At 32.6% G+C, this 25,850-nt stretch overlaps 1 protein-coding gene across 2 annotated transcripts in view; it reads right to left on the bottom strand.

Moving 5' to 3' along the window:
• Positions 1–684: 684 nt before the first annotated feature.
• The window catches only part of LOC114327982 (cathepsin L-like proteinase), a 98,443-nt gene continuing 73,277 nt past the window's right edge, over positions 685–25,850 (bottom strand). For both annotated transcript variants that reach the window (XM_050643629.1, XM_050643630.1), the window contains exons 4-5: positions 4,893–5,181; positions 685–1,033 (exon numbers count right to left, since the gene is read on the bottom strand). In XM_050643629.1, coding sequence (XP_050499586.1) covers positions 765–1,033; positions 4,893–5,181 — 558 coding nt within the window. In that variant the 3' untranslated portion in view covers positions 685–764. The remainder of the gene's footprint in view (positions 1,034–4,892; positions 5,182–25,850) is intronic.

The raw sequence follows: 25,850 nt of genomic DNA, 5'->3' as shown, positions 1-25,850 counted from the left end.
TTCTTCTGCTAGTGATATAATTTCGTTTAGTTAATTTTTTTACAACTTTATTTATTAATTTTAGTGTCTTGAATAAATACCAAATATTGAATAATTTCTTTCATGTCAAACTTATCACTACCGGTGCATCATCGAGGATTTATGATTCGCGAATAAAATTAAAAATTAGAGGGAGCAGAAGTAACCGATACTGGGCCGAAAACCTATAAAAAATTGAATCGATTATTTCTGAAAGAACTTGAGTTAATTTTTTTGAAAAATTGGTGCAATAAAGAAAATCGAAAATTCTAGATTCATTTGAGTAATACACACCTTTAACCGAACCATAGTAATGAAAACAAGAATAAAAATTTTAAAATATCAAGAGGTTAAAAAATAAACAACATTTTTCTGTTTTTCTCAAAACTTGCTAATAGCACTTAGTCCCTTTAAGAAATAATTGATTCAATTTATCTGGATCTGATAAAGAAAGTAGAATAGATATGTCTAAAAGAAGAAATTAACCAGAATAAATATGTCTAAAATAGTAATATATTCTTTTGCACTAGCTTGTTTTTCTAGTCACCTTTCTTTATTTTTAAATTTTCCATTCTTTATGATAAGAATAAGGTAACAGTTAAGCCAATAAATTATGATTTTGGGAATTAAGGTCATATTGGTGGAAATGAGAAAGAATTATAAACATTATTTTACGATTTTACAATCTCTATTTAAATTACGTTCACATTGTTATTAAATTTCTTATTTAATCAACCAATGGCTTCTTACAAAACTGGATAGCTGGTCATCAAAGCCAAACCGCACAATTTAGCGTTTCTTTGCAGCCTGAAGTAACCTTGTTCTCCCCAACTTGCACCCCATGAGTTCTTGATAATCCAGTAGGGAGTGTTGTTTTCTTCACCGTAACCTACGACGAGGATTCCGTGATCCAAGTAGTTGACATTGTTCACGCACTGTTTGCTGTTAAAGATACCACTGTTGTAGAACTGGATTGGTTCGGCGTAAATGGCTGCAGAAATGGGACCAACAGTACCTTAAAAAGAGAAATAGGTAAACAATGGGCAATAAAAACAACAAATTAATATCGTTTGGCGTCTCGTTTTAACATATCAACATCGTTAAGAAGGCATTAATTTACTCCAGGCAAGAGAGGTGCTTCTAGGAATAATTAAAACGAACGAAAATATCTACCAGACCAACACAATTAAAATAAAAGTAGATGAAGAACTAATTGACCCAATTAAAGCTGGCAATGGGATAAGATAGGGAGACTCTCTGAATACTCTCTTGTTCAACCTGATCATGGATGAAATAATAAAAAAAACTAACAAATGATACCAAATGGGAGAAAAGCAACTTTCTACTGTGCAGACGATGCAATACTAATCTCTTAACCTTCCGATGACCAACCTTTTTTGTTACACGGATGACCAACGGGGGTCAAAAATAACCCCAAGTCAAAAATGACAATTGACAAAAAAATTAAGTTGTTTTAAAAAATAAAATAATGTATTCCTAATTTTAATGTTAATATTGTTTCAATAAATGATAAATAAACATTAGTAAAACATATTTTAAATACAACTGAACAAAAACAGGAATCATTCTGAACATAGAACTAAAGAAATTTTCAAATATACCCTTTAACTACCCGCGCATCAAGTTATAACATAACTACACGCGTGGCGTACTTTATACGCCACAAGAAAATACACTTAGAAACAGCGGATTTGTTTATTTTTTTTTTGAAAAATACACTTAGTTGTTTGTTATAAACCTTATTTGGCATCAGTGAATACTTGGAGTTCCTTCTCAGTAAGCCAATTGGGACTTATAACTACAATCATGGAATAACTGGATTCCATGATAAATAAAATTACTAATAAAAGATTTTTTGAAATGTGATTTTTTACAGGAGAAAAAGTATTGTTTATAAAGAAAAATATATTTTATGCCATAGTGACTAAAAAACAATTGAAATATATACTTATATTACTACTTATATTAATATAATCGTGGCGTATATTGTCCATCACCGGAAACAACAAATAATAAACTGTAAATTACGATCTTCCCAGAACGCCGATTATAACGAAACTAAAACCAAATTGTAAAACACATTCCAGTGATATAGTCTAAGAGCTAGTGAACCTTTTGACTAACGGTCGTCCTGTAAGGCTAAAAATTTGTAGAGTGATAATTCATAGCACACCAAAGCTAAAAACCATGACCTGGCAGGCCTCAGCGGTGCACGTGTATCTACCAGGTGAATCGAAAAGTGCAAATTTAGGGGGTAAAATAAACTTTCTCCTGTAAGGTTTAAATTTAAGTATGTGTTTGAGTAAGTCATTTAGAAGAAATGTGTACAATGACAGGCGATTCTGAAGAGCATAAGACCTTTCCAGGCGAGGGGAAAGATTAGGGGTTTTTATTAAAATTATTCTTTTTGCATCGAACAAATTTTTTTTTAGGCTTTTTGAATCATTCCAAACAGAAAAGGTCCTTAGTTATTTTTCTCTTAAGTTAATAGTTTTTGTTATATAAGCGATTGAAAATTTTGAAAATTGCGAAATCGGCCATTTTTAACCCAAATCGGACATTTATCTAAAAATTTCAATATTGGCAAGGTACGCAGATATTTCTTAAACATTGATTGATGAAATCCCGAAGAGTTTTTTGCAATAAAATAACGAAAACCGCTTTGTTTTTTTAATTGCTAATCAAGCGGGCGCTACACTGTAGTATAATTGAGGACGTTTGAGCTTGCATAAATTCATTATCTCGAGAATGGGCAAATTTGAAGAGAAATCCTCAGACAGGTCGATTTTTATTTTTGAATTAGGACTTTTTGGTATATATATAATACTAGTGACGTCATCCATCTGGGCGTGATGACGTAATCGATTATTTTTTTAAATAAGAGTAGGTGTTGTGTGATAGCTCATTTGAAAGGTTATTTAATTCTCTATTCAGTAATATAAACATTAACATAATTATTTATACAGGGTGTACAAAAAAAATTTTTTCTTCTATTTGTCAAATTTAATCAAAGTTAATTTAATAAAAAAAATTTTTTTGTACACCCTGTATAAATAATTATGTTATTGTTTATATTAGTGAATAGATAATTAAATAACCTTTCAAATGAGCTATCACACAACCCCTACTCTCATTTAAAAAAATCATCGATTACGTCATCACGCTCAGATGGATGACGTCACTAGTATTATATATATGCCAAAAAGTCCTAATTTAAAAATAAAAATCGACCTGTCTGAAGATTGCTCTTGAAATTTGCCAATTCTCGAGATAATGAATTTATGCCAACTCAAACGTCCTCACTTATACTACAGTGAAGTGTCCGCTTGATTAGCAATTAAAAAACAAAGGGGTTTCCGATATTGTATTGCAAAAAACTCTTTGGGATTTCATCAATCAATGTTTAAAGAATATCTACCTACCTTGGCAACTTTGAGATTTTTAGATAAATATCCGATTTGGGGTTAAAAATGGTCGATTTCGCAATTTTCAAAATTTTCAATCGCTTATATAACAAAAACTATTAACTTAAGAGAAAAATCACCAAAGACCTTTTCTGTTTGGAATGATTCAAACAACTGCACCGCTGAGGCCTGCCAGGTCATGGTTTTTAGCTTTGGTGTGCTATGAATTATCACTCTACAAATTTCTAGCCTTACAGGACGACCGTTAGTCAAAAGGTTCACTAGCTCTTAGACTAATAGGTTAGAGAGACAAACAAGGTCAAAAATTAAATTGTTAAATATATTTGCAGTAGAATTCTTATAATATCTGGCGTACAAAATACGCCAGCGCATGTAGTTAAAGGATACACTAATTTACGTCGCCACAGGTTTAACAAACATTTTTTTTTTCAATATTGGAATGTTTCTTACAAACAAACAATTCTTCATGATAGACGGTATCTACTTAATATAAAATTGAAACATGGAAGGCCAAGGTAGTTCGTCTTTGACCTCAAATTCAGAAAGTATTTTTTTTTGTCAAATATAAGAAATTTTTTTTATTACAAAATATGAGGGTAACTAGAATGATATTAAAGTTAAATAAAAAAAATTGAGTTTAAAATTGAAACTATTTCGGAATTTATTAAACAAAAACATACACTGGGGTCAAATTTTACCCCCCTTGGTCATCCGAAGGTTAAAGTGAAGATGATTTACAACGTATGCTGCACCAATCTATTATAATCGCTATAAAATTAATATGTTAATTTTCCCAAAAAAGACCAAATGCATGTTTATAACAGAATATCTAATAAGATGTAAATTAGAGCTGGTGGGTCAGATAATAGAATAAGTCATGGAGTTTAAATAGGTATCTAGGCATCACACTATCTAGCTACGGAAAGCTCGAAACAGAAGTCGAAGATCAAGTGAATAAAGCAAACAGAGCCACAGGTTGCCTGAATGAAACAATATGGAGAAATAAAAATATCGGATTAGAAGTGAAAGGCAGAATTTACAAAACAGTTAACAGACCAATAATGACACAAAAACATGACCTGATACAGAAAGGACAAAAGAATGCTAGAAACAGCAGAGATGAAAACCCTTCGAAAAATCGATGGTAAAATACTATGGGATAGAGCTAAAAGTGCAGATATACGACGGAGATGCAATATAGACAACATCAATAACTGGGTAAAAGACAGAAGAATAGAATGGAATGACCACATAAGCCGAATGACAACAAATAGAGTGGTAAGGACGGCGGAAGACGGTTCCTTAATAGGAAGACGAAGAGTGGGAAGACCAAGAAAATAATAACAACTTACTGGAGGCACATTGAAAAACAGAAAGAGTCGTTCCTACACCAAAAAAAAAAACATGAAGAAGAAGAGAAGAACTTACCAACAGCTTGCCTCAAAGCTTCTTCATTATCTGCTGGTTCTTTGTAACCTTTGATCTTCAGTTCGGATTTGCTAGCACTTCTTCTGCAGGTTCCTTGTCTGCCTGTGTAAGGATAGCTAGACTCAGATTCGATTCCGTTGTCCTCGATATATTCGAAAGCGTTGGTCATAAGACCACCTTCTTCACAGTCACCATTTCCGTAGTCTGAGGAACAATCCAAAAGTTCCTGCTCACTGAGACCTACTGATTTACCGTTGATGATGTAGTTTTGTCCTTCAAGAGAATCAGTCTGAAAATATATAGGGTATAAATTACGGAGGTACACTCTCAGCTATAAAAATATCTTCAGCATATTTTAATTTTAATGACACAGAAAAAAAAAACGATCAGAAATATATTAATATAATAAGAAAAGTACAAAAAATCGTATTATTAATCCAATGACAACAAATATAAATGGATGGATGAATTAATGCCTTACAGAAGCAATCCGAGAAAGCCAAAAGAAAAAGAAACACTGTCCAAATATAAATAACGAAGAGGAACTCAAGAGTTAAACCGATACTTTAATGCAACAAAAAAAATGTAAAAGAGAATTTACATACTAGTAAAGAAAAAATAAGAAACATGAATAAAGAAATATACAAAGCAATCAGAAAAGATTTGAGTACTAACCAACAGAACTGAGTTGTTAAAAACTGTGAGTAAAAGACGGGACACCGAAATAAACCTAACAAAGGCAACTGCAAAAACCATTTTTTTGAAAATCAAGTTTTTTTCTACAAATTATAAAATTTCTTGATTCAATCAAGAAATCAAGTTTCTGAACTACTTGATCAAGTGGTTCAACTTTTTTTCATCAAGTTTCTGAACTACTGCTAGACATAACGCTTAGTGAAATCAGAGAAGCAATGAATGAAACAATGAACCAAAATTGTTAGAAACAGCCGATGTGAAAATTCTTATAAAAATGGATGGTAATAAACTATTGGACAGAGCTTGACGTACAGATACATGAGAATGAAAGTGGGAAACATCAAGGCCTGGGTAAGAAAGAGAAGAGTGGAATTGAGTGCTCTTATAAGTTGACTGACAACAAATAGAGAGTAGTAAAGATGGCGAGAGATGGTTGTTCACCAATAGGAGAACGCAGTCCAGAATTTAGAATCTTGAGGCCCCTAGGCAACCCAAGCTAGGAGGCCGTTTAAGAAACTTTTGTCGTTTCCCTCCAAAACCTCGGATAACTTCTCCATCTCCGAGCGGTATTCCTTTTGCTTAAATTTTACAATAAAAAATTATTTTGCGAGTCAGCTCAATAATTAGCTTATCCAAAATTGGTAGATTCGTTTCAACCTTTAACTTTTCTCCACCCTGTAGAAAAACTTTATTGGAATTAGCATCATCAAAATGTAGTTTAATAATAAAACACTGAAAACGTTCGTTTTCTATACTTACACAGAATTTATTATAACTAAGTGACTACAGCTGTTTCGGCAGAGTGCCTTTCTCAAGTGATATAGTTTACAATGTGTTTGCCTTTTTAAGTCTTCAACTGAAGAGGTTGAGGAGTGGGGAGCTGTTTGTCTCGAGTTGGTCATTCAGAATTATATCTGTATTTTTCAGTTTATTAATTTCCATAGATTCTAAAAAAGATAGCTTAAGGCCTTTATTTTGAATATGCAGAATTTGAAACTCTTCATTGAAAGAATGATTATGATCTAGAAGGTGAAGTGCGTATGTAGAAGTATCTGTTTTTCTATTGTTGAATGCCCTTTTGTGTTCTGCTATCCGTTTGTCAAAAGTTCTGCCAGTTTTACCGATGTACGTTTTCGGACAGTCACCACACGTTAGTTTGTACACACCACTCTGTAGTTGCATTCTCTTTCGACTTTTGTTGTTCTTAATATATTTGCTTAAGTTGTTGTTAGTTCTGAAAGCTGGTGTTATTCCTTTCTTTTTTATGTATCTGGCTATTTTTGTTGTTATCTTGCCAGTATATGTGAGGGAGCAGAAGGTACTGGGTTCTTTCTGTGGTGGTGGATACACTAATTTCAGGGCTTTCTTATGGAGTTTTTGGTTTAAAATTTTGTTACCTGTTTGTTCGTTATAGCCGTTGTTTACTGCTATTTGTTTAATGATGTTTAGTTCTATCTCGAAGTTATTTTTTGTCATGGGAATTTCTGTCAGTCTATGTATCATGCTATGGTAGGCTGCTAATTTGTGTTGTGTAGGATGGGATGATGAATTGTGTATAGTTGTGTCAGTATGGGTAGGTTTATGATATACGGAGAACTCATGTTTGTTGTGTAGTCTGGAAATCGTTACATCTAGAAAGTTTATGGAGTTATTCTGTTCTCTTTCTATTGTAAACTCAATATTATTATGAAGTGAATTAATATATGATAGAAATTGGTCAAGTTGTCTGTTAGTTCCTGTAAAGCATACTAGTATATCATCCTCGTATCTCCACCAATATAAGAACTGTTTAAATACGGGATGTTTAGAAATTGTTGTTTCAAGTTGGTTCATAAATATATCTGATAGCAATGGGCTTAGAGGATTACCCATAATAAGTCCTGCACTGTTGTTTGTGTATATTTGATTACCAACTTGAAACAACAATTTCTAAACATCCCGTATTTAAACAGTTCTTATATTGGTGGAGATACGTGAATGATATACTAGTATGCTTTACAGGAACTAACAGACAACTTGACCAATTTCTATCATATATTAATTCACTTCATAATAATATTGAGTTTACAATAGAAAGAGAACAGAATAACTCCATAAACTTTCTAGATGTAACGATTTCCAGACTACACAACAAACATGAGTTCTCCGTATATCATAAACCTACCCATACTGACACAACTATACACAATTCATCATCCCATCCTACACAACACAAATTAGCAGCCTACCATAGCATGATACATAAACTGACAGAAATTCCCATGACAAAAAATAACTTCGAGATAGAACTAAACATCATTAAACAAATAGCAGTAAACAACGGCTATAACGAACAAACAGTTAACAAAATTTTAAACCAAAAACTCCATAAGAAAGCCCTGAAATTAGTGTATCCACCACCACAGAAAGAACCCAGTACCTTCTGCTCCCTCACATGTACTGGCAAGATAACAACAAAAATAGCCAGATACATAAAAAAGAAAGGAATAACACCAGCTTTCAGAACTAACAACAACTTAAGCAAATATATTAAGAATAACAAAAGCCGAAAGAGAAAGCAACTACAGAGTGGTGTGTACAAACTAACGTGTGGTGACTGTCCGAAAACGTACATCGGTAAAACTGGCAGAACTTTTGACAAACGGATAGCAGAACACAAAAGGGCATTCAACAATAGAAAAACAGACACTTCTACATACGCACTTCACCTTCTAGATCATAATCATTCTTTCAATGAAGAGTTTCAAATTCTGCATATTCAAAATAAAGGCCTTAAGCTATCTTTTTTAGAATCTATGGAAATTAATAAACTGAAAAATACAGATATAATTCTGAATGACCAACTCGAGACAAACAGCTCCCCACTCCTCAACCTCTTCAGTTGAAGACTTAAAAAGGCAAACACATTGTAAACTATATCACTTGAGAAAGGCACTCTGCCGAAACAGCTGTAGTCACTTAGTTATAATAAATTCTGTGTAAGTATAGAAAACGAACGTTTTCAGTGTTTTATTATTAGATAAAATGAACTTCCATCAAGTAACGGTCGAATCCATCAAAATGTAGTTTTCTTGCTCGCCTTTGTTTACTCTCTTCGGTATATTCAGAGTATTGTAGATCGCAGATCTTCTCCTCGTAGTAAGCCAAATTATTTCTTTGGGATATTTAGAACTCCAAAAGTCATTTTAGAAGCTGAACTGCAGTTTCAAGTTCAATCTCTTCTCTCTGTAATGATTTACTGACAGCGTTGATGAGTTCTAAAATTGTTGCCCAAAACTCATTCATTCTGAATGTTTCTGTTTTGACATTTCTTTTAACAAACACTTAACCTCATGGACTGTTTCAGCTTTCTGATTACTTTTAGCAAGAGTATGAAGAGCAGATTTGAAGGCGTTATAACCTTTAGACAAAGCTCTTGTTGTATCAGCCCTTGCAGTCTATCTAGTGCTGCTTATTCTTTTAAGGACAAGGTTTAGATCGTGGCGAATGGGATCGCTTAGTGGAGTTTTATTTAAGCATTTGATCATAGCATCTCAACAGTGGGTAGAGGCTGAAAAAAAGTTGTACACGGACTGAACAAATTAAAAAAACGATATTGCTCCAACGGGTCCAACGCAACTTTTAGCAACACTTACTCCAACTAAAGCGAGTATGCGGCACAAAAGATGTAAATTGCAAGTTTGTTAATCTTAGATAACTGAGCTTGGAGACCTATTTTCCTGATCTGTAGTGAAAGGCATGTGTAATAAAGGAGAGGGTAGCGAGGGGGCGCTGACTCATTTGTTGCTCTTGCTCTTACTACTTTTCTAAGAAACCATGCAAGACTGTTAGGCAGTACTTCTACTCTACCAAACGGCATTCATCAGCGACTTATTCTCACAACATAGGTTTTCTATGTAAACAAAAGTATGCATTGTAATGTAGTTGTATACGTCCACCATCAATTTTTCATCATAATAATATATGATTTATAATTTTTATTTAAATTTAATTATTTTTTTCATTTTGGACCCTGCGAGGCCCCCTTTGGGGCCGTGGCCCCTAGGCAACTGCCTACTTTGCCTATTGGTTAATCTGGCACTGGAAAGACGATGATTGGGAAGTCCACGATGGAATAACAACTTACTGAAGGCACACACGAAACGAAACAGGTCCAAAATTACAGAAAGTAAAATGGAGTTTATGAGAAGAAGCTGCAGAGTAACACGAATAGATCGCATTAGAAATGAGGAGATAAAACGAAGAATGGTAGTAGAACAAGACATCCTCAGCTACATCAAAGAAAAACGTTTAATTTGGTATGGACATGTGAGAAGAGGAGATCGTACAAGGTGGTTATCCAAGAGTGCGGATTGGAGCACAATAGAAAAGAGAAGAAGAGGTAGACCCCGAAGATCATGGAAGCATAAAGTGGACGAAGCCATGGAAAGACGAGACCTTAGAGATGAAGAATGGCAGAAACGACTAGAGACGTTGGTTGAAAGAAGGAAGGCGGCGACAGCTGTAAAAATCCTTACATAGATAGATAGATGAAGGCACATTGGAAAACCGACAGAGTCATGGCTACACAAAAAGAAAAAGGAGAAGAAAATTATAATTGGAAACATAGTGTATACCAATACTTGCCTAATCAAATAAAAATGGTAATATATTGTACCGTGTAAGACTTACCTTAAAGAACAACAAAATGATACTTTAAAAAACTTCAGGACATAGAACTATTTATACCTCAGCAAAAATGGTACTTTACGTGTCCTAGACAATTACTTCAGATTTTTTAGATAAATTTTTATTATTTAAATTATCACCTGGAATACTCAACATAGTTAACGAGATAAGATCTACATAGTTTTGTATGCTGATTGTTCCTAGATCTTTTAGATTAGATTTCATCAATGTTTTAATCTCATGTGAATTCTGCTTGCTGTATTTTATTCGTAGAAGTATGTAGGTCTAAGGCTCTTACCATATTGTGTGCCTTTGTTTAAACTTGTTGGTATGTTTGCTAGATTTAGCTATTTTTGTATTGAATATCATTTGATTCAAAAACAGATCATGAAATTATAACTTTGATGTTCGAGAAGGAGTTTTTAAAAAAGTATTTATTTTCAAAATATAAATTATAAACTATTTTCAAAATACGAAACAACAGAAGTGTTACGACATACTTACAATATGATTTAAGATTAGCAAAAAGTCAGAATGATCTGAAAGTCCCTCTATTTATAAGGTACTATTGCGTAGTTTCTCGTATCCTAGAATCTGCAGAATCCAGTGGCGTAACTATGAAGTTCTTTTTCTCTTTGGTATTTTTAGCTATATAGTCTAAGATCCGATAGATCTAAGGTCGAACTGCACCGATCTGTTTAATAGAAAAAAATTATTTTATATGTAAATTAGTATGTTAAACATTATAAAATACAAGGGATGCCTGATATAATCCTGTTCTGACTATAATTAATTAATAATTAAAAAATGATTTTTTTTTATAAATTTGACTGGCGTGTTTAACAAAAAAAATTAACACTATCGGTAAGTGCAAAGCCTATAGGATATGTAAAAATAGGGGTGCCTGTAAAAAGCCTGTTCTAAATGGGGGTTGCCTAATTTTTAAAATTTTACAGCGTCTATTTATGAATAATTGAACATGTGTAAAACTTTGTTATTACTAATTTTACGAAAAAAAGTTATTCTTTATAAAAAGTTCTGCATGATGTAAGTCCTATCATTCAACAATCAGATGTCAAATTTTGTCAATCTTATACGAGTTATATAAAAAATGTTAATTTCGGTCAAGAGTGACTTCGACCTTTCGAAACGGTTCGAAACCTTATTATGAAACGGTATTAATAATCAAAAAATATATATTAGTGCGCAATTACATCATTATAATTAAAAAAAAATTGCAAATTTTTCCGAAATTAGATACTAAACTTCATTTTTATTTCTTACAAGTAGGATTACTCTTTTATTATAAATTTTGCGAAAAAAAGCAATTGTTCATAAAAAGCTTTGAATTGTCTAAAACCTAAGATGCAGCCATCATCAATTTTATAAATTTTATACGGGGTATGTCAAAAAATATGAATTTCGCTCGGGAAAAAAGTTATTCAGCATTAAAAGTATGTTGCAATATAGAATTATATCCTTAAAATTGGAATATTATATTGGAATTGGAATGAAATATAAAAGTATGAAACAACTCTTGAGCGAAATTCATTGGCAAAATTGGCAAAAAAAGGAAAATCACTGGCAAAAGCTCGCAATATTTGTAGGTACTTATATAATTACAAGTACTATGAAATATCCAATAATTTGGAAATATATTTACATTAGATTAATTAAAAAAAACTGTAAACATTAAATATTGAATTATATTATAATATATTTTTCAATACAAATCCTAAAATCGGTCAGGAATTTAGACATTTTTTGACAACTTTTTTGAAAGGAACGTTCGATATTTCCATATATTTAGCTGTTGCCTGGAAACTAAAAATATCTGTATGGAAATCTTATTTCCTTACAGAAATTTCCTGTAAGGAATAGTATACTGTACAACAAATAAGAAAAAACGACGTGTTTCTCACGAGCGCAGACATTTGTTGGCACGAGCCGAGGAAGAGGGCCGCAAATCAAGCGAGGGAGAAATATGTTGTAACGATCCGAAATAAGTATACCTTTAATTTAATAATATTTATTTCTCTTTTAATTCACACCGATTACTTGCATGACGTAATCATAATAATAAGTGGTCACCGCGAGAAAACTTTTTAAATTCAATTTTCAAACGCAACAAATTCCATAACGAAAGTCATTTTTCTGATAATCCACCGACTAACTGTCACTGTCTAATAAATCATTTTAAAATTTACTTGTGCATACAATCTGGTTTCACACAATAATTTTGGTAAGTGTTCATTAAATATTTCCTTTCCTTTCGGTTTAATAATGGCTGTCCATCGAAAAAAGAAAACGTTTGTCTTACGGTATAAATTGTTACAGGTTTTGGAATGTGAAAAAGTCACAAAAAGTCCTGACTTTTTGGCCAGATTTTGCGAGGTAGCGTATATTGTTAGGACGCTCTCGTTTTGATATGCCGTTAATTTGAGACCAATTCAATTTAAGACCGTCTAGTTTGAGGCCTGTACGAATAAAGTCAACCATATTTTGATTGTTTTACAATTGTTTATCCTGTTGCTGAATTTCCACTACATACCCATTTGGAAAACTAAAGTAATAAATTTTATTAATATTTCTCATCGATTCGGAATGTGACGACAGAATCCAGCTTATTTCCTGTTTTTTTTTTGAAAATTGAATATTTAGTTTCTAAAGAATTTTGTTAGAATACTCTGCTACATAATATTATATTATTTCTTATTTGTGAAGACTAAGAAAGCTTTCCGGCGTCCAAAAATAAGTTAATTACATAGTAAATAATAATAATATCTTCTTTTTCGTTTTGATAAAATTATAATTTTTTTTGTTATTTAATTGAACGATAAATATACCATACTCTAACGTTATTACCGTTGTTCACTATTCCTAGTTTTTTTATACTTAATTCTATTCCAGATGATGAGGTGTATCTAGATGATATAGTAAAGGTAGTTAACCTCCTAATAAATATTTCATATATTTTTTTTGTGTAATCTGACTATGTATACCATGTTTGTTTTGTGTGGTTTCCATGTTTCTCCTAGGTTAGCTGAAAGATATGGTGGCGCCCGCTGAAGATTGGAAAATAAGACCTGACACCGATCGTTGTACTAAAATATTTTTTTTTATTTGATTTTCATAATTTGATCTGATAAACAGCATCACATCTCTAATAACATCCATAAGAATCCATCCCTATAATCTCTAGAGACTAGAGCTACCGTGGTATTTATATGTGTTAGCTTCCTCCAGTGTGTTTCTCATTTTTTTTTTATCATTTTATTTGAGTGAAATCTCACCATTCTATGAATCGACACTATAGTGTTGCTACACATAATTTGACGCCCAACGTGGGACTTATTCTGTAGAGGTTTGTGACAGTGTTTTTTTAAGTATAAGAACAGGTATACATAGAGATAAAAAAGGAACTAAATTTTTTTTCTTTCACCTTTTATTTTTTTTTTCGATAACATAACACCTTAGTAAGTACCAGGAACAGCAACAAAGAACAATCTATTCAAATTTAGAAAAAATAGATATCTTGTTAATGATAAAAATTTGGTTGCATTGTTTATGTAAACTGAATGATAGGAATAAATAATTCCAGTTTTTTCCGATTGTTAGTGTTTGTTTGAATCTGTCAACAGAATACCTCCAAGGGTAAACTGTGGATTGTGTCCTAATGATTGAGTGATTTTGCCTTTTTAGTGTATGTTTTTTTTTTCTGGACAACAGTGTCGTGTCTGGTCGCATATCAAATATTTTGTTTTTGGCAGGTAATAACGAAGTCGTCGTGTGTTTGTAGTTGACTCAAGTCTTTTGTCTTTCGGAAAGTTCTGAAAGTTCTTTTTGTGTGAATTTCCAGTTTAGAAAGAAAATTTCAAACATACCAAGGAGATTACGAAAATATTTATCTTGTGTCTTTGAGTCAAGTTACTACAAATTTATTTCCCCAAATGTGACTTAGTTTTTTTTTTGTTTGCTGAAGTGCACACTATCGTTTTTTCGACGACTTAAATATATTGATTTGGTTAAGAAAATTTTTTCTTTTCTATTGAGATTTTGTTAATTCTTTTAACGATAATATGGAGTCCTCTATTGTACCATATTTAAAAGTTGATGAGTTAGATTATGAACTTTTTATACGGGGAGTTAAAACTACAAGGAGTGTTAGTGACAAAAAGACTATTCTTCGTAAACTTCTGTTAAAGAATTCTCCAATAGACATTGAAATCAATGTTCTTCACTTTGACGATGAAAAGACAAGCATTGATAACACTTTAGCTGATATTACCAACCTTGTTGATGAATTTGAAGGTGATGATAATGATTCTGTCTACCGTAGAGCTAAGGCTAGGTTGACCCATCTCGCTTATAGAATTGCTCGTCTTCCTAGTGTTTCAGCTGATGAAGTAGAATACAAAAATGAAGCTACTGCAAATTGCTTATTATATGAAGGTCAACTTGATGATAAGATTGTCTCTAGTCAACCATCCACTACCTTAGGTACTCCGATTAATCAGAACAATGTCGTTATCCCAACTCCAGTTGTACAAGTTTCTCATCCGATCAATCTTGCTGATTGGAACATCAAATTCAATGGTGATCCAAAAAGTGTATTCTCTTTCCTTGAAAAAGTTAAAGACATCTCAGAATCTAGGAATGTTTCACAAGAACTACTTTTTCGTTCAGCTGTAGAATTATTTTCTGGCAGTGCTGCTACATGGTTTAGAAGCGTTCGTCATACCATCACGAATTGGCTCGACCTTACTGTTTTATTAAAAACTACATTTCTACCGCATGACTATGACGAGGAATTATGGAGTCAGATCAAAACTAGGAAACAAAAGAGGAATGAATCTTTTGCTTTGTATCAAGCTCAAATTCTGTCCTTGTCAAAACGTCTGACTACCCTTCCTATTGAAAAAACTCTAGTTAAATATATGAGACAGAATATTCTTCCAGAGTATATTCCCTTAATTGCTTTAACCGATACTAACACCATCGAGGAACTTTCAATAGTTATCAGAAAATTAGAAAATAACGCTCAGATTTCAAATGTTAAGAAAGAATCATCTTCTAATGTTGCTTTGGTTAGTCACCAACGTCAGACTAAACATTCTAATTTTAGGAATAAAAAATCTTCTCAAAACCATGCTGAATCGAATCAGTCTTCTGAAAACCTTTCAAGTGGAAGTCCCAAAAATGTTATATGTTTTAATTGTCAAAAACCGGGGCACTTTTCCAGTGAGTGTAGACGAAAACATCAGCGTTACTGTTATCGCTGTGGTAAAAAAGATGTCACCATTCCAACATGCCCCAATAATTGTTCAAAAAACTAAAGAATGACACTACTGTGTTCGGTAGGTGTGTCTTTCGTAGGAGTAAAGAATCCGAACGAAAATGTCTTTCTATTTCGACTAACAAAAATTTCGATTCAAATGAGTGGTCCAAATGGCTCAATAACGTTAAAATTTTTTTAAACCAACCAAAACCACAAATAACTCCAGTTATATATTCCAAACCGTGTGACAACCGACCATATCTAAAGGTACAAATATTTTCTCAGACTTTTACTCTTCTGTTAGATACAGGATGTACTACCACTGTCGTAGGATCCCAGGGAATTGAATTTCTTCTAAAACATGACGTTCAGATTGCAATACCCAATCATAAGAGTGTATCGCTTGCCGATGGTTCTAGTCAAAAGGTAACTGGAATTGTAGATTTGCCGATAGTTGCTAATGGCGTATGTCACGTCATAAACTGTCTTATTGTTCCATCCTTACCTCTTACATTTATTCTTGGTAGCAATTTTATTTCGAAATTCTCTCTTTCGTTGAATTTTACTCAAAACACTTGGAATGTAAAAAATCGAGTATGTTTAACATCATGTGATGAATCAGAAATGAATGAGTCTTTTGATTATTTGAGTTCTATTGAATCGTTAGATCCAGAATCGAAAAATCGTGCAGAAAAAGCTATACAAAGTTTCCAAGAAGTAGACAATAAAAATGGGATAGGTTTAACTAATAAGATCAAGCTCACTATTGACACTGGTGATGCCAAACCATTTCGGAAACGTCCTTTCCCAATGTCCCCATATATGGCCAAAATTCTAAATGATGAATTGGACGAAATGTTAAAACTTAACGTCATAGAACCTTCTAATAGTCCATGGTGTTCCCCTGTGTTACTGGTCAAGAAGAAGACAGGCGAGTATAGATTTTGCTTTGATGGCAGAAATTTGAACGAGGTCACCCGTCATGACACTTATCCTTTGCCAAACATCGATCGTATTTTGTCTCTTTTAAGAAATGCTAGATATATCAGTTCCATCGATCTTAAAAAAGCTTTCTGGCAAATTCCCCTTGATAATGCTTCACGCGAAAAAACCGCTTTCGCTGTAGTAGGTCGTGGACTTTTCCAATTTACAGTCATGCCTTTTGGCTTATGCAATTCTGCACAGACACAACAAAGACTAGTCGATCAAATTTTTGGTCCCGAATTCGAACCATATATCTTTACTTACATCGACGATATAATAGTTTGTTCAGCTACAGCCGAAGAGCATATAGCCCTCCTTCAAAAAGTGAAAGATAAACTCAAAGAAGCAAATCTTACCATCAATGTGGAAAAATGTGAATTTTTTAAAACATCTCTTAAATATTTAGGTTACATCGTTGGCAATAATTCATTGAGATCTGATCCTGATAAGATAACTGCTATGGTCAATTATCCTCGTCCGACTAACACCACGGAAATAAAACGTTTCATTGGCTTGTGTTCTTGGTACCGACGTTTTATCAAAGATTTTTCGACACTTGTCTCTCCCATTAATGACTTACTTAAAGGTAAGAAGAAAAAGGAACTTATATCTTGGAATCCCGAAGCTGAAAAAGCCTTTCTCTCTGTTAAAGAAGCTTTAATATCTTCTCCTGTTTTAGTACAGCCTGATTTCTCCTGTCCGTTTACTGTTCAATGTGATGCTAGCAATACTGGTCTTGGTGCTGTTTTAACCCAAGAAATTGATGGCGGAGAAAAGGTAATCGCTTATGCAAGTCGTTCTTTAACTAAGCAGGAACGTAACTTTTCCACGACTGAGAAAGAGTGCTTAGCCGTGTTGTTTTCGGTTGAAAAATTTCGTCCTTATATTGATGGAGTCGAGTTTACTATCATAACTGATCATTACTCTCTTTTGTGGCTAACGAATCTTAAGAATCCGACTGGACGTTTATCTCGTTGGGCGATGCGTTTAAAACAGTTTGGTTTTAGAATTATACATCGAAAAGGAACTTCCCACAATGTACCGGATGCACTTAGCAGAACTCATGAACATTCTGAAATTTCCTATCTTGAGGTAGATACCGATCGTATCGATCCCTGGTTCGATAATCTGCGTTCTAAGATCCTTAATCATCCAGATGAATTTCCCCAATGGAAAGTCGAAAACGATCTCGTCTATAAATTCATACCGTCTTGTTTACCGTTTAATTCGAATATGTTTGAGTGGAAAATATTAGTGCCCAAACCTCAACGTCGTGATGTCATCAATTCATGCCATGAACCACCAACATGTGCACACCTCGGTGCTTACAAAACTCTTGCACGTATCCGAGAACGTTATTATTGGCCGAAGATGCGCCAAGACGTTGTAAAGTATGTTAGATCTTGTAAGACTTGTGGAGCTCAAAAAGCCCCTAATACTGCTAAAATTGGAAAAATGGGTCGTCAAAAACAAGCCGATTTTCCTTGGCAAATCATTGCTGTAGATTTAATAGGTCCTTTGACTCGTAGTAAAAGTGGCCACTCCTGGTTACTTGTAGTAGCTGATTGGTTTTCTAAATTTACTCTATTACATCCTTTGAGGAAAGCTACTGCTTCGAATATTTGCAATTTTCTTGAAAATCAAGTTTTTCTCATGTTTGGAGTTCCTCAGCATCTTCTTTGTGATAATGCCCCTAATCTTAATTGTAAGATCATGAAAGATCTGTGTGATCGTTACAACGTTCAAAAAATATGGTTTTCCGCAGTCTATTCCCCTCAGGTTAATTTTGTCGAGAGAAGCAACCGTGTCATCGGAACTGCTATTCGTTGTTACGTAGAAAATCACTGTGACTGGGATAAAGAAATCCATAAGATTCGTCAGGCAATAAACACCGCCAAGCATGAAGTGACTCAATTCACTCCAGCTTTTTTAAATTTTGCTCGGCATGTACCTATCTCCGGAAATTATTACGGTCGAATACCAAATGATCTTGTTGATTTGGAAATTGTCCCAGGTGACCGTAAATCATATGCCTCTGAAGTTAAAGGTTTGTCTGAAGTTTTCTCTTTTGTACGCAAGAATATCACCAAAGCTTATGAGCGCAATGCCAAGACGTACAACCTGCGCAAGCGTGATGTCCAATTTAGTGTTGGAGATAAAGTATGGAGAAAGAATATGGCTCTCTCCAGTGCACCAAAAAAATATATGGCAAAACTTGCGCCTAAATATGTGTTATGTACAATTGTGAAAAAATTTTCTCCTCTAATATATGGTTTGAAAAATCCTGATGGATCTAATGCTGGCAAATGGCACATAAAGGATTTGAAAACATATTATCCTGATAATGATTCAGACGACGAACCGAACTCGTCAGATACAGAATAAAAGAAAGTTTTTCTTTATTTAATACTGTATCGAGTGTATGTATAAACTTCTCCTGTTTAAATTACTTATGGCCAGTGTGTCCTTTGTGACCATTTTTGTTTTGTAACGATTTTGTTTTTCTTTTGCCAAATAAATCCAGACATCCATGATCTGTCTTATCTGGTAATTGCGAGAGAAAAATTTTATAATTGTGTTGTTTTTGCTTTGAGTTCGGCAACCATACATAAAGCTGTCAGATGTGTATACTATACGCATGCTGGTCGTTTTTGGTTTATGCCTCTACTGTGTATCACAATGTTAATGATATGTAGGTTATATATCATATATCTGTTGTGCAGTTTGTTTTAATCTTGGTGTGTATTGTTAACACACTACCTTTTAGTTCTGGTTGATGATGGATGTTAGTGTCGATTTCATGAATATTGGTAAATGGTAAATTTTTGGCCGACATAACGTTTTTTAGATAATACATCTAAATAGTCAACATGTGTGTTTTGTGATTTCTCTTTCCCTATATAGAGAGATTTGATATACTCATGGGGTCACAAAAACAAAATGATGTATTAGTACATCATGTAGTTAATAGTAAATATAGTAGTAGTAGTAAATATAGTATTTTTTTTTTATTTTTTTATGGGAATCGTTTATATCCTGAATTGTAGTAAACAGTACCTACTGTTCTGATATGTATTCTATCATATGAGTACTAGTTCGAATATTGTAGTTGTACTTTACCCTATAGACTAGGAATTTTGACTCCTTGCATTCAATATTTTTCTCATTCTTTCTCATTTTGTTACTAGCGTTCAACGGATGTCTTGGATAGCCAGGCACAGAGAAGGGCTAGGAAAAATGTTAGCAGATTTCCGCCAGCTACTTGTCGGAATAATAAGTTTTTCAGATATACCGTACCAATAATAATTTTTGAGTATCCTGATTAACTTTAAGTTATGTAACCTAGGATTTTAGACCCTCACCGATTTTGAGCTTACCGAATTTGACCCTCACCAAAAATGTCCCTATTACAGGCGTTTGATACGCGTTAGTTATCACCAGTCCTAAGGAAACAATAACTATTACCATCTATCTCATATGCAAGTATGTCATCCCGTATTTCTAATGTCTAACTTTTCTCCAGTATAACCCAATTCTTTTGTTTTCGAAAAACTAGTAACGTACCTCTATGTCTGAATTTCATGGTTTGTTTCTTTTATGGCCATGTTCCTACTTTTTGTTTTTTTTTAGTTTACTCATATAACATTTACGCTGTGAGTGAACGTAGAAATGTGAAAATATGTGATTAAGTCCGCTTATAGACGTGAGGATAAATACGTATACCTCAAGTCGAGAGATATAATGAAAATCTCTATATGTCAAGCCACAAAGGCTACAATTCTCCTTCCATTTTAGTGTAATAGTATGGTCGTTTGAATAAATTTTATCTAAATTTTCTTTGGATGTATGAATTTGTCTTGGTCGTTTCGTTACGTGTGTTTCCACACCCATAGTCCGATCTAAATCGCGCTAGCGAGCTTTAGTTCGTGAAGGAGGTTGTGTAACGATCCGAAATAAGTATACCTTTAATTTAATAATATTTATTTCTCTTTTAATTCACACCGATTACTTGCATGACGTAATCATAATAATAAGTGGTCACCGCGAGAAAACTTTTTAAATTCAATTTTCAAACGCAACAAATTCCATAACGAAAGTCATTTTTCTGATAATCCACCGACTAACTGTCACTGTCTAATAAATCATTTTAAAATTTACTTGTGCATACAATCTGGTTTCACACAATAATTTTGGTAAGTGTTCATTAAATATTTCCTTTCCTTTCGGTTTAATAATGGCTGTCCATCGAAAAAAGAAAACGTTTGTCTTACGGTATAAATTGTTACAGGTTTTGGAATGTGAAAAAGTCACAAAAAGTCCTGACTTTTTGGCCAGATTTTGCGAGGTAGCGTATATTGTTAGGACGCTCTCGTTTTGATATGCCGTTAATTTGAGACCAATTCAATTTAAGACCGTCTAGTTTGAGGCCTGTACGAATAAAGTCAACCATATTTTGATTGTTTTACAATTGTTTATCCTGTTGCTGAATTTCCACTACATACCCATTTGGAAAACTAAAGTAATAAATTTTATTAATATTTCTCATCGATTCGGAATGTGACGACAGAATCCAGCTTATTTCCTGTTTTTTTTTTTGAAAATTGAATATTTAGTTTCTAAAGAATTTTGTTAGAATACTCTGCTACATAATATTATATTATTTCTTATTTGTGAAGACTAAGAAAGCTTTCCGGCGTCCAAAAATAAGTTAATTACATAGTAAATAATAATAATATCTTCTTTTTCGTTTTGATAAAATTATAATTTTTTTTGTTATTTAATTGAACGATAAATATACCATACTCTAACGTTATTACCGTTGTTCACTATTCCTAGTTTTTTTATACTTAATTCTATTCCAGATGATGAGGTGTATCTAGATGATATAGTAAAGGTAGTTAACCTCCTAATAAATATTTCATATATTTTTTTTGTGTAATCTGACTATGTATACCATGTTTGTTTTGTGTGGTTTCCATGTTTCTCCTAGGTTAGCTGAAAGATATGGTGGCGCCCGCTGAAGATTGGAAAATAAGACCTGACACCGATCGTTGTACTAAAATATTTTTTTTTATTTGATTTTCATAATTTGATCTGATAAACAGCATCACATCTCTAATAACATCCATAAGAATCCATCCCTATAATCTCTAGAGACTAGAGCTACCGTGGTATTTATATGTGTTAGCTTCCTCCAGTGTGTTTCTCATTTTTTTTTTATCATTTTATTTGAGTGAAATCTCACCATTCTATGAATCGACACTATAGTGTTGCTACAATGTAATTTTCTCATGTGTTGTACACTGTACTTTTTCTATGGATGCGGTTTTATCAACAGTTCAAAATTCAAAATTTAATAGTTTAGGTGCTTTTAGGTATATTATATGCACAAATTGAAATAAAATCATCACATTTCCGACTTACTGTAGCCTTCTTTCTTTAATTGTAAGTTCAACTTCCTTCTCTTTACCTATTCTTTTCAGTACTTCATTGTCCGTAACTCTATCTACCCAGGAGACCCTCACAATTCTTCTATAGGTCCACATTTCAAAGGCGTTAAGTCGTCTCATTGTCTCCACATTTAACGTCCATGGTCCATAACTTATGGTTTTGAATAATAAAATTCTTGTACTGAATAAAATATCTTTAATAATTATTTTTTATTTTTTAATTTGAAATTTTTGACAACTGACATTGTTCATTTATATTTACATCCTTGAAAAAGATAAACGTTTCAACTAACTATGTGTTGCTTTCTGGTTGCAATTTATAACGATATTTAAATGCTTTATTTATAATGAATAATATATGAGCGCACTTATAACCGGCAAAATAACGCAAAAGATGGAAAACATATTAAGTTGTAAGATAAAAAGCGATGAACCTAGTGGAGATGTTAAATTTAGCGATAGTAACTTATAGATTGACATTATATTGATTGTTTTCCACCTTTAGACGTATCGGACGAGTTTGAGAAATGCCACTGTCACAGTGACAGTTTTAGTTGACATACTCCTCTGATACGTCTAAAGGTGGGAAAAAATCAATATAATGTCAATCTATAAGTTACTATCGCCAAATTTAACAACTCTACTAGTTTTGTTCCCTTTTATATCACAATTTAATATGTTCTCCATCTTTTGCGCTATTTTGCCGGTTATTAGCACGTTCATCACTGTATACATATATTGCGAGTTTTTGGCAGTGATTTTCCCTTTTTGCCAATTTTGCCAAGTTGGCCGATTTTGCCAATGAATTTCGCTTAAGAGATTTTTTATACCTTTATATATTTCAGAATATTTCAAATTATAAGGATATTCTTCTATATTGCAACATATATTTAATACTGAATAACTTTTCTCCGGAGCGAAAGAATAACTTTTTGTCGTAAAATTAGTAATAACAAAGTTTAACACATGTTCAATTATCCATAAGTAGACGCTGTAAAATTTTAAAAATTAGGCAACCCCCATTTAGAACAGGCTTTTTACAGGCACCCCTATTTTTACATATCCTATAGGCTTTGCACTTACCGATAGTGTTAATTTTTTTGTTAAACACGTCAGTCAAATTTATAAAAAAAAATCATTTTTTAATTATTAATTAATTATAGTCAGAACAGGATTATATCAGGCACCCCTTGTTTTTTATAATGTTGAACATACTAATTTACATATAAAATAATTTTTTTCCATTAAACAGATCGGTGCAGTTCGACCTTATATCGTATCCTCTACTAATAGTGGCTTAGATTTTAGTTGTAGTTCTTTCATCATCTACCCTCAAAAAGTCCTCTGCTGACGATAGGCCTCTTTGCCAGTCCAGCCTTCTTAAATCGCCAATCTATCGTGTAGGTGCTCGACCAACGCTTCTTTTGTCTTCTTTTGTTCTCCACTCTAATAACCTCTTTGTCCATCACCGATCTATTATTATAGCTATGTGTCCTGCCCATTTTATTTTTAGTCTGGCTATCCTTTTTTACCTCTACCTCTACTTTTTCTGTCTTCTCTTGGTCTCCACTCACTCCTCTAGAGGTAGGCCTATGTTCAACTTTGGATACAGAAGGCTGGATGATGATGATGATCTTTTCGATAACGTCAGTCATCTTGGTTCTTCTTCTAACCTCTTCGCTTTTGTGTAACTCTCAGTTTGGTAGCCGAGGCTTCTGTTAAGGTAAGTGTTTCTGCTCCGGGAGAATGCACTAATCAAATACTTTTCTCTTTAGGCATGTGGGCAGATTACTTTTAAAATTTTCTCTCGGTTTTCCATATGCTGGTCACCCAATATCGATTCTTCTCTTCAGTTCAAGGGTCTGATTATCCCTGCCAGTCATAATTTCATGTCCCAGCTATTTATATTTACTCCAGGGTAATAAGCTGGAAATATACCATGTTCGGGACACTCAAAGATCCAGGTAGCTGATTACTTTTTTAGTTATTGTAGACCTATAGGAAGAAAACCTACCTGTTTCCTGCCTAAAGTTCGCGTCCGTTTTTTAATGAATAACAATTTAGTGCAAAAATCGCGATTTTTTCGATTTTTTGCACCCCATTCAAAAGCTAAACAGTTGACATAAAACTACAAAATTTAATTTTTTAGAACATTGAAAAACCTACAAAATGCCGATTTTTGAAAGTTAAAAAGTTAATTTGTTGCTACGCAAACTGCAAAATAAATGAAAATATTTATTTGTTAATAACTTTTACTAAAACTACTTTAGAACTTTAGTGTTTCACCCAAAGTTGTGTATTGGGGTACTTAACAAACCCTCAAAAATTTGAGACCGATCCATTAATTAGTTTAAAAGTTATCCTATTTGTTTTTCCCAGAGACCTTTGGGCAATTTTGCGTATGTCAAATAAAAGTAGAAACGTAATACTATCAAAATGTACTAAAAAAAGATAAAAAATCATCTAATATAGTCAAAAATACTAATGCCAAATTTTTGAAATTTTGTAGTTTAAAAATATTGTCCGTAGAAAAAATCATTTTACATATTCGAAAAGTTGGTATTTTACACGAATTTTTAAAAATGTTGTTCAGTTGGTGACTAGTCGTGGTAAGTGAAGGGGGGAACATTACAAATATGTAATTTGTCTATTTGCAGTTTGACATTTATTAATTAATAAACAAGCTAATTTGTTTAAACAATTTTTGAAAAAATAATTTTTTCCCAAAAATCCATGTGTTTAATCAGACTATCATTATTAATCATAGAAAAAGTTAAGGTATACTTTAATAAATAAATTATCATCAATAAATAATTTTCTAATAAAAATAATTTATTTATTAAAATGAACTTTAACTTTTTGTATGATAATTAATGATACTATGAGTAAAAAAATAGATTTTTGTAAAAAAATATTTTTTCAAGAATTGTTTAAACAAATTAGACTAATTATTAATTATTAAATTTATAAACAAATTGCATATTTGTAATGTACGTAGAAATTACATACAAATTAAAAAACGAAAGATGAAAATCCATTGAATTTATCCGGAGATACAGAAAATTGTATTAGTTTGAAATTGTGTTTTCGGTGTTTTAACTCGTGGATTCGTAGGTTCCCCTTAGTAACCGTTTGAACTACAATTTTGAAAAATCGTAGAGGGTGCTGTGAAGATACAATGTTTATGCAAATTTTTCAACAAAAAGTACAAATCCCATTATTTAAAATGGCATCAATGAAATTCCTTAATTATTATAAACAAATTAGCTATGAATTAAAAAAACAAATGTCTAACTTTGTCCCTAATGAACCAAGGCTAAATTTTTTTATTTGAAAATTCGTGTTAAAATGCTAGTTTTCCGAATATATGAAAAGATTGTTCCTACGGACAATATTTGTCAAGTTATTCTAAATGCTTATAAACTGCAAAATTTCAAAAATTTGGCATTAGGATTTTTGATTATATTGATTAATTTTTTATCTTTTTTTAATGTATTTTGATACTATCAGTCTTCTACTTTCGTTCGGCATTCTCAGAATTGCCCAATGTTCATTATTTTCTGTCTTATGTTATTGCAAAATAAATGTCTCTGGGATAAACAAATAGAATAACTTTTAAACTAATTAATGGATCGGTCTCAAATTTTAAGGGTTTGTTAAGTACCAAATAACCAACTTTGGGTGAAACCCTAAAATTCTAAGTTAAATTTAGTAAAAGTTATTAACAAATATCAAATATTAGCAACAAATTAACTTTTTATCTTTCAAAAATTGGTATTTTAAAGATTTTTCAATGTTCTAAAAAATTAAATTTTTTAGTTTTATATCAATTGTTTAGCTTCTGAATAGGGTGCAAAAAATCGAAAAAATCGCGATTTTTGC

The sequence above is a fragment of the Diabrotica virgifera genome, chromosome 2, assembly GCF_917563875.1.
Source record: "Diabrotica virgifera virgifera chromosome 2, PGI_DIABVI_V3a".
Taxonomy (NCBI): Eukaryota; Metazoa; Arthropoda; class Insecta; order Coleoptera; family Chrysomelidae; genus Diabrotica; species Diabrotica virgifera.
The sequence above is the reverse complement of the archived record's forward strand: the minus strand, read 5'-3'. Positions and strand labels throughout refer to the sequence as shown.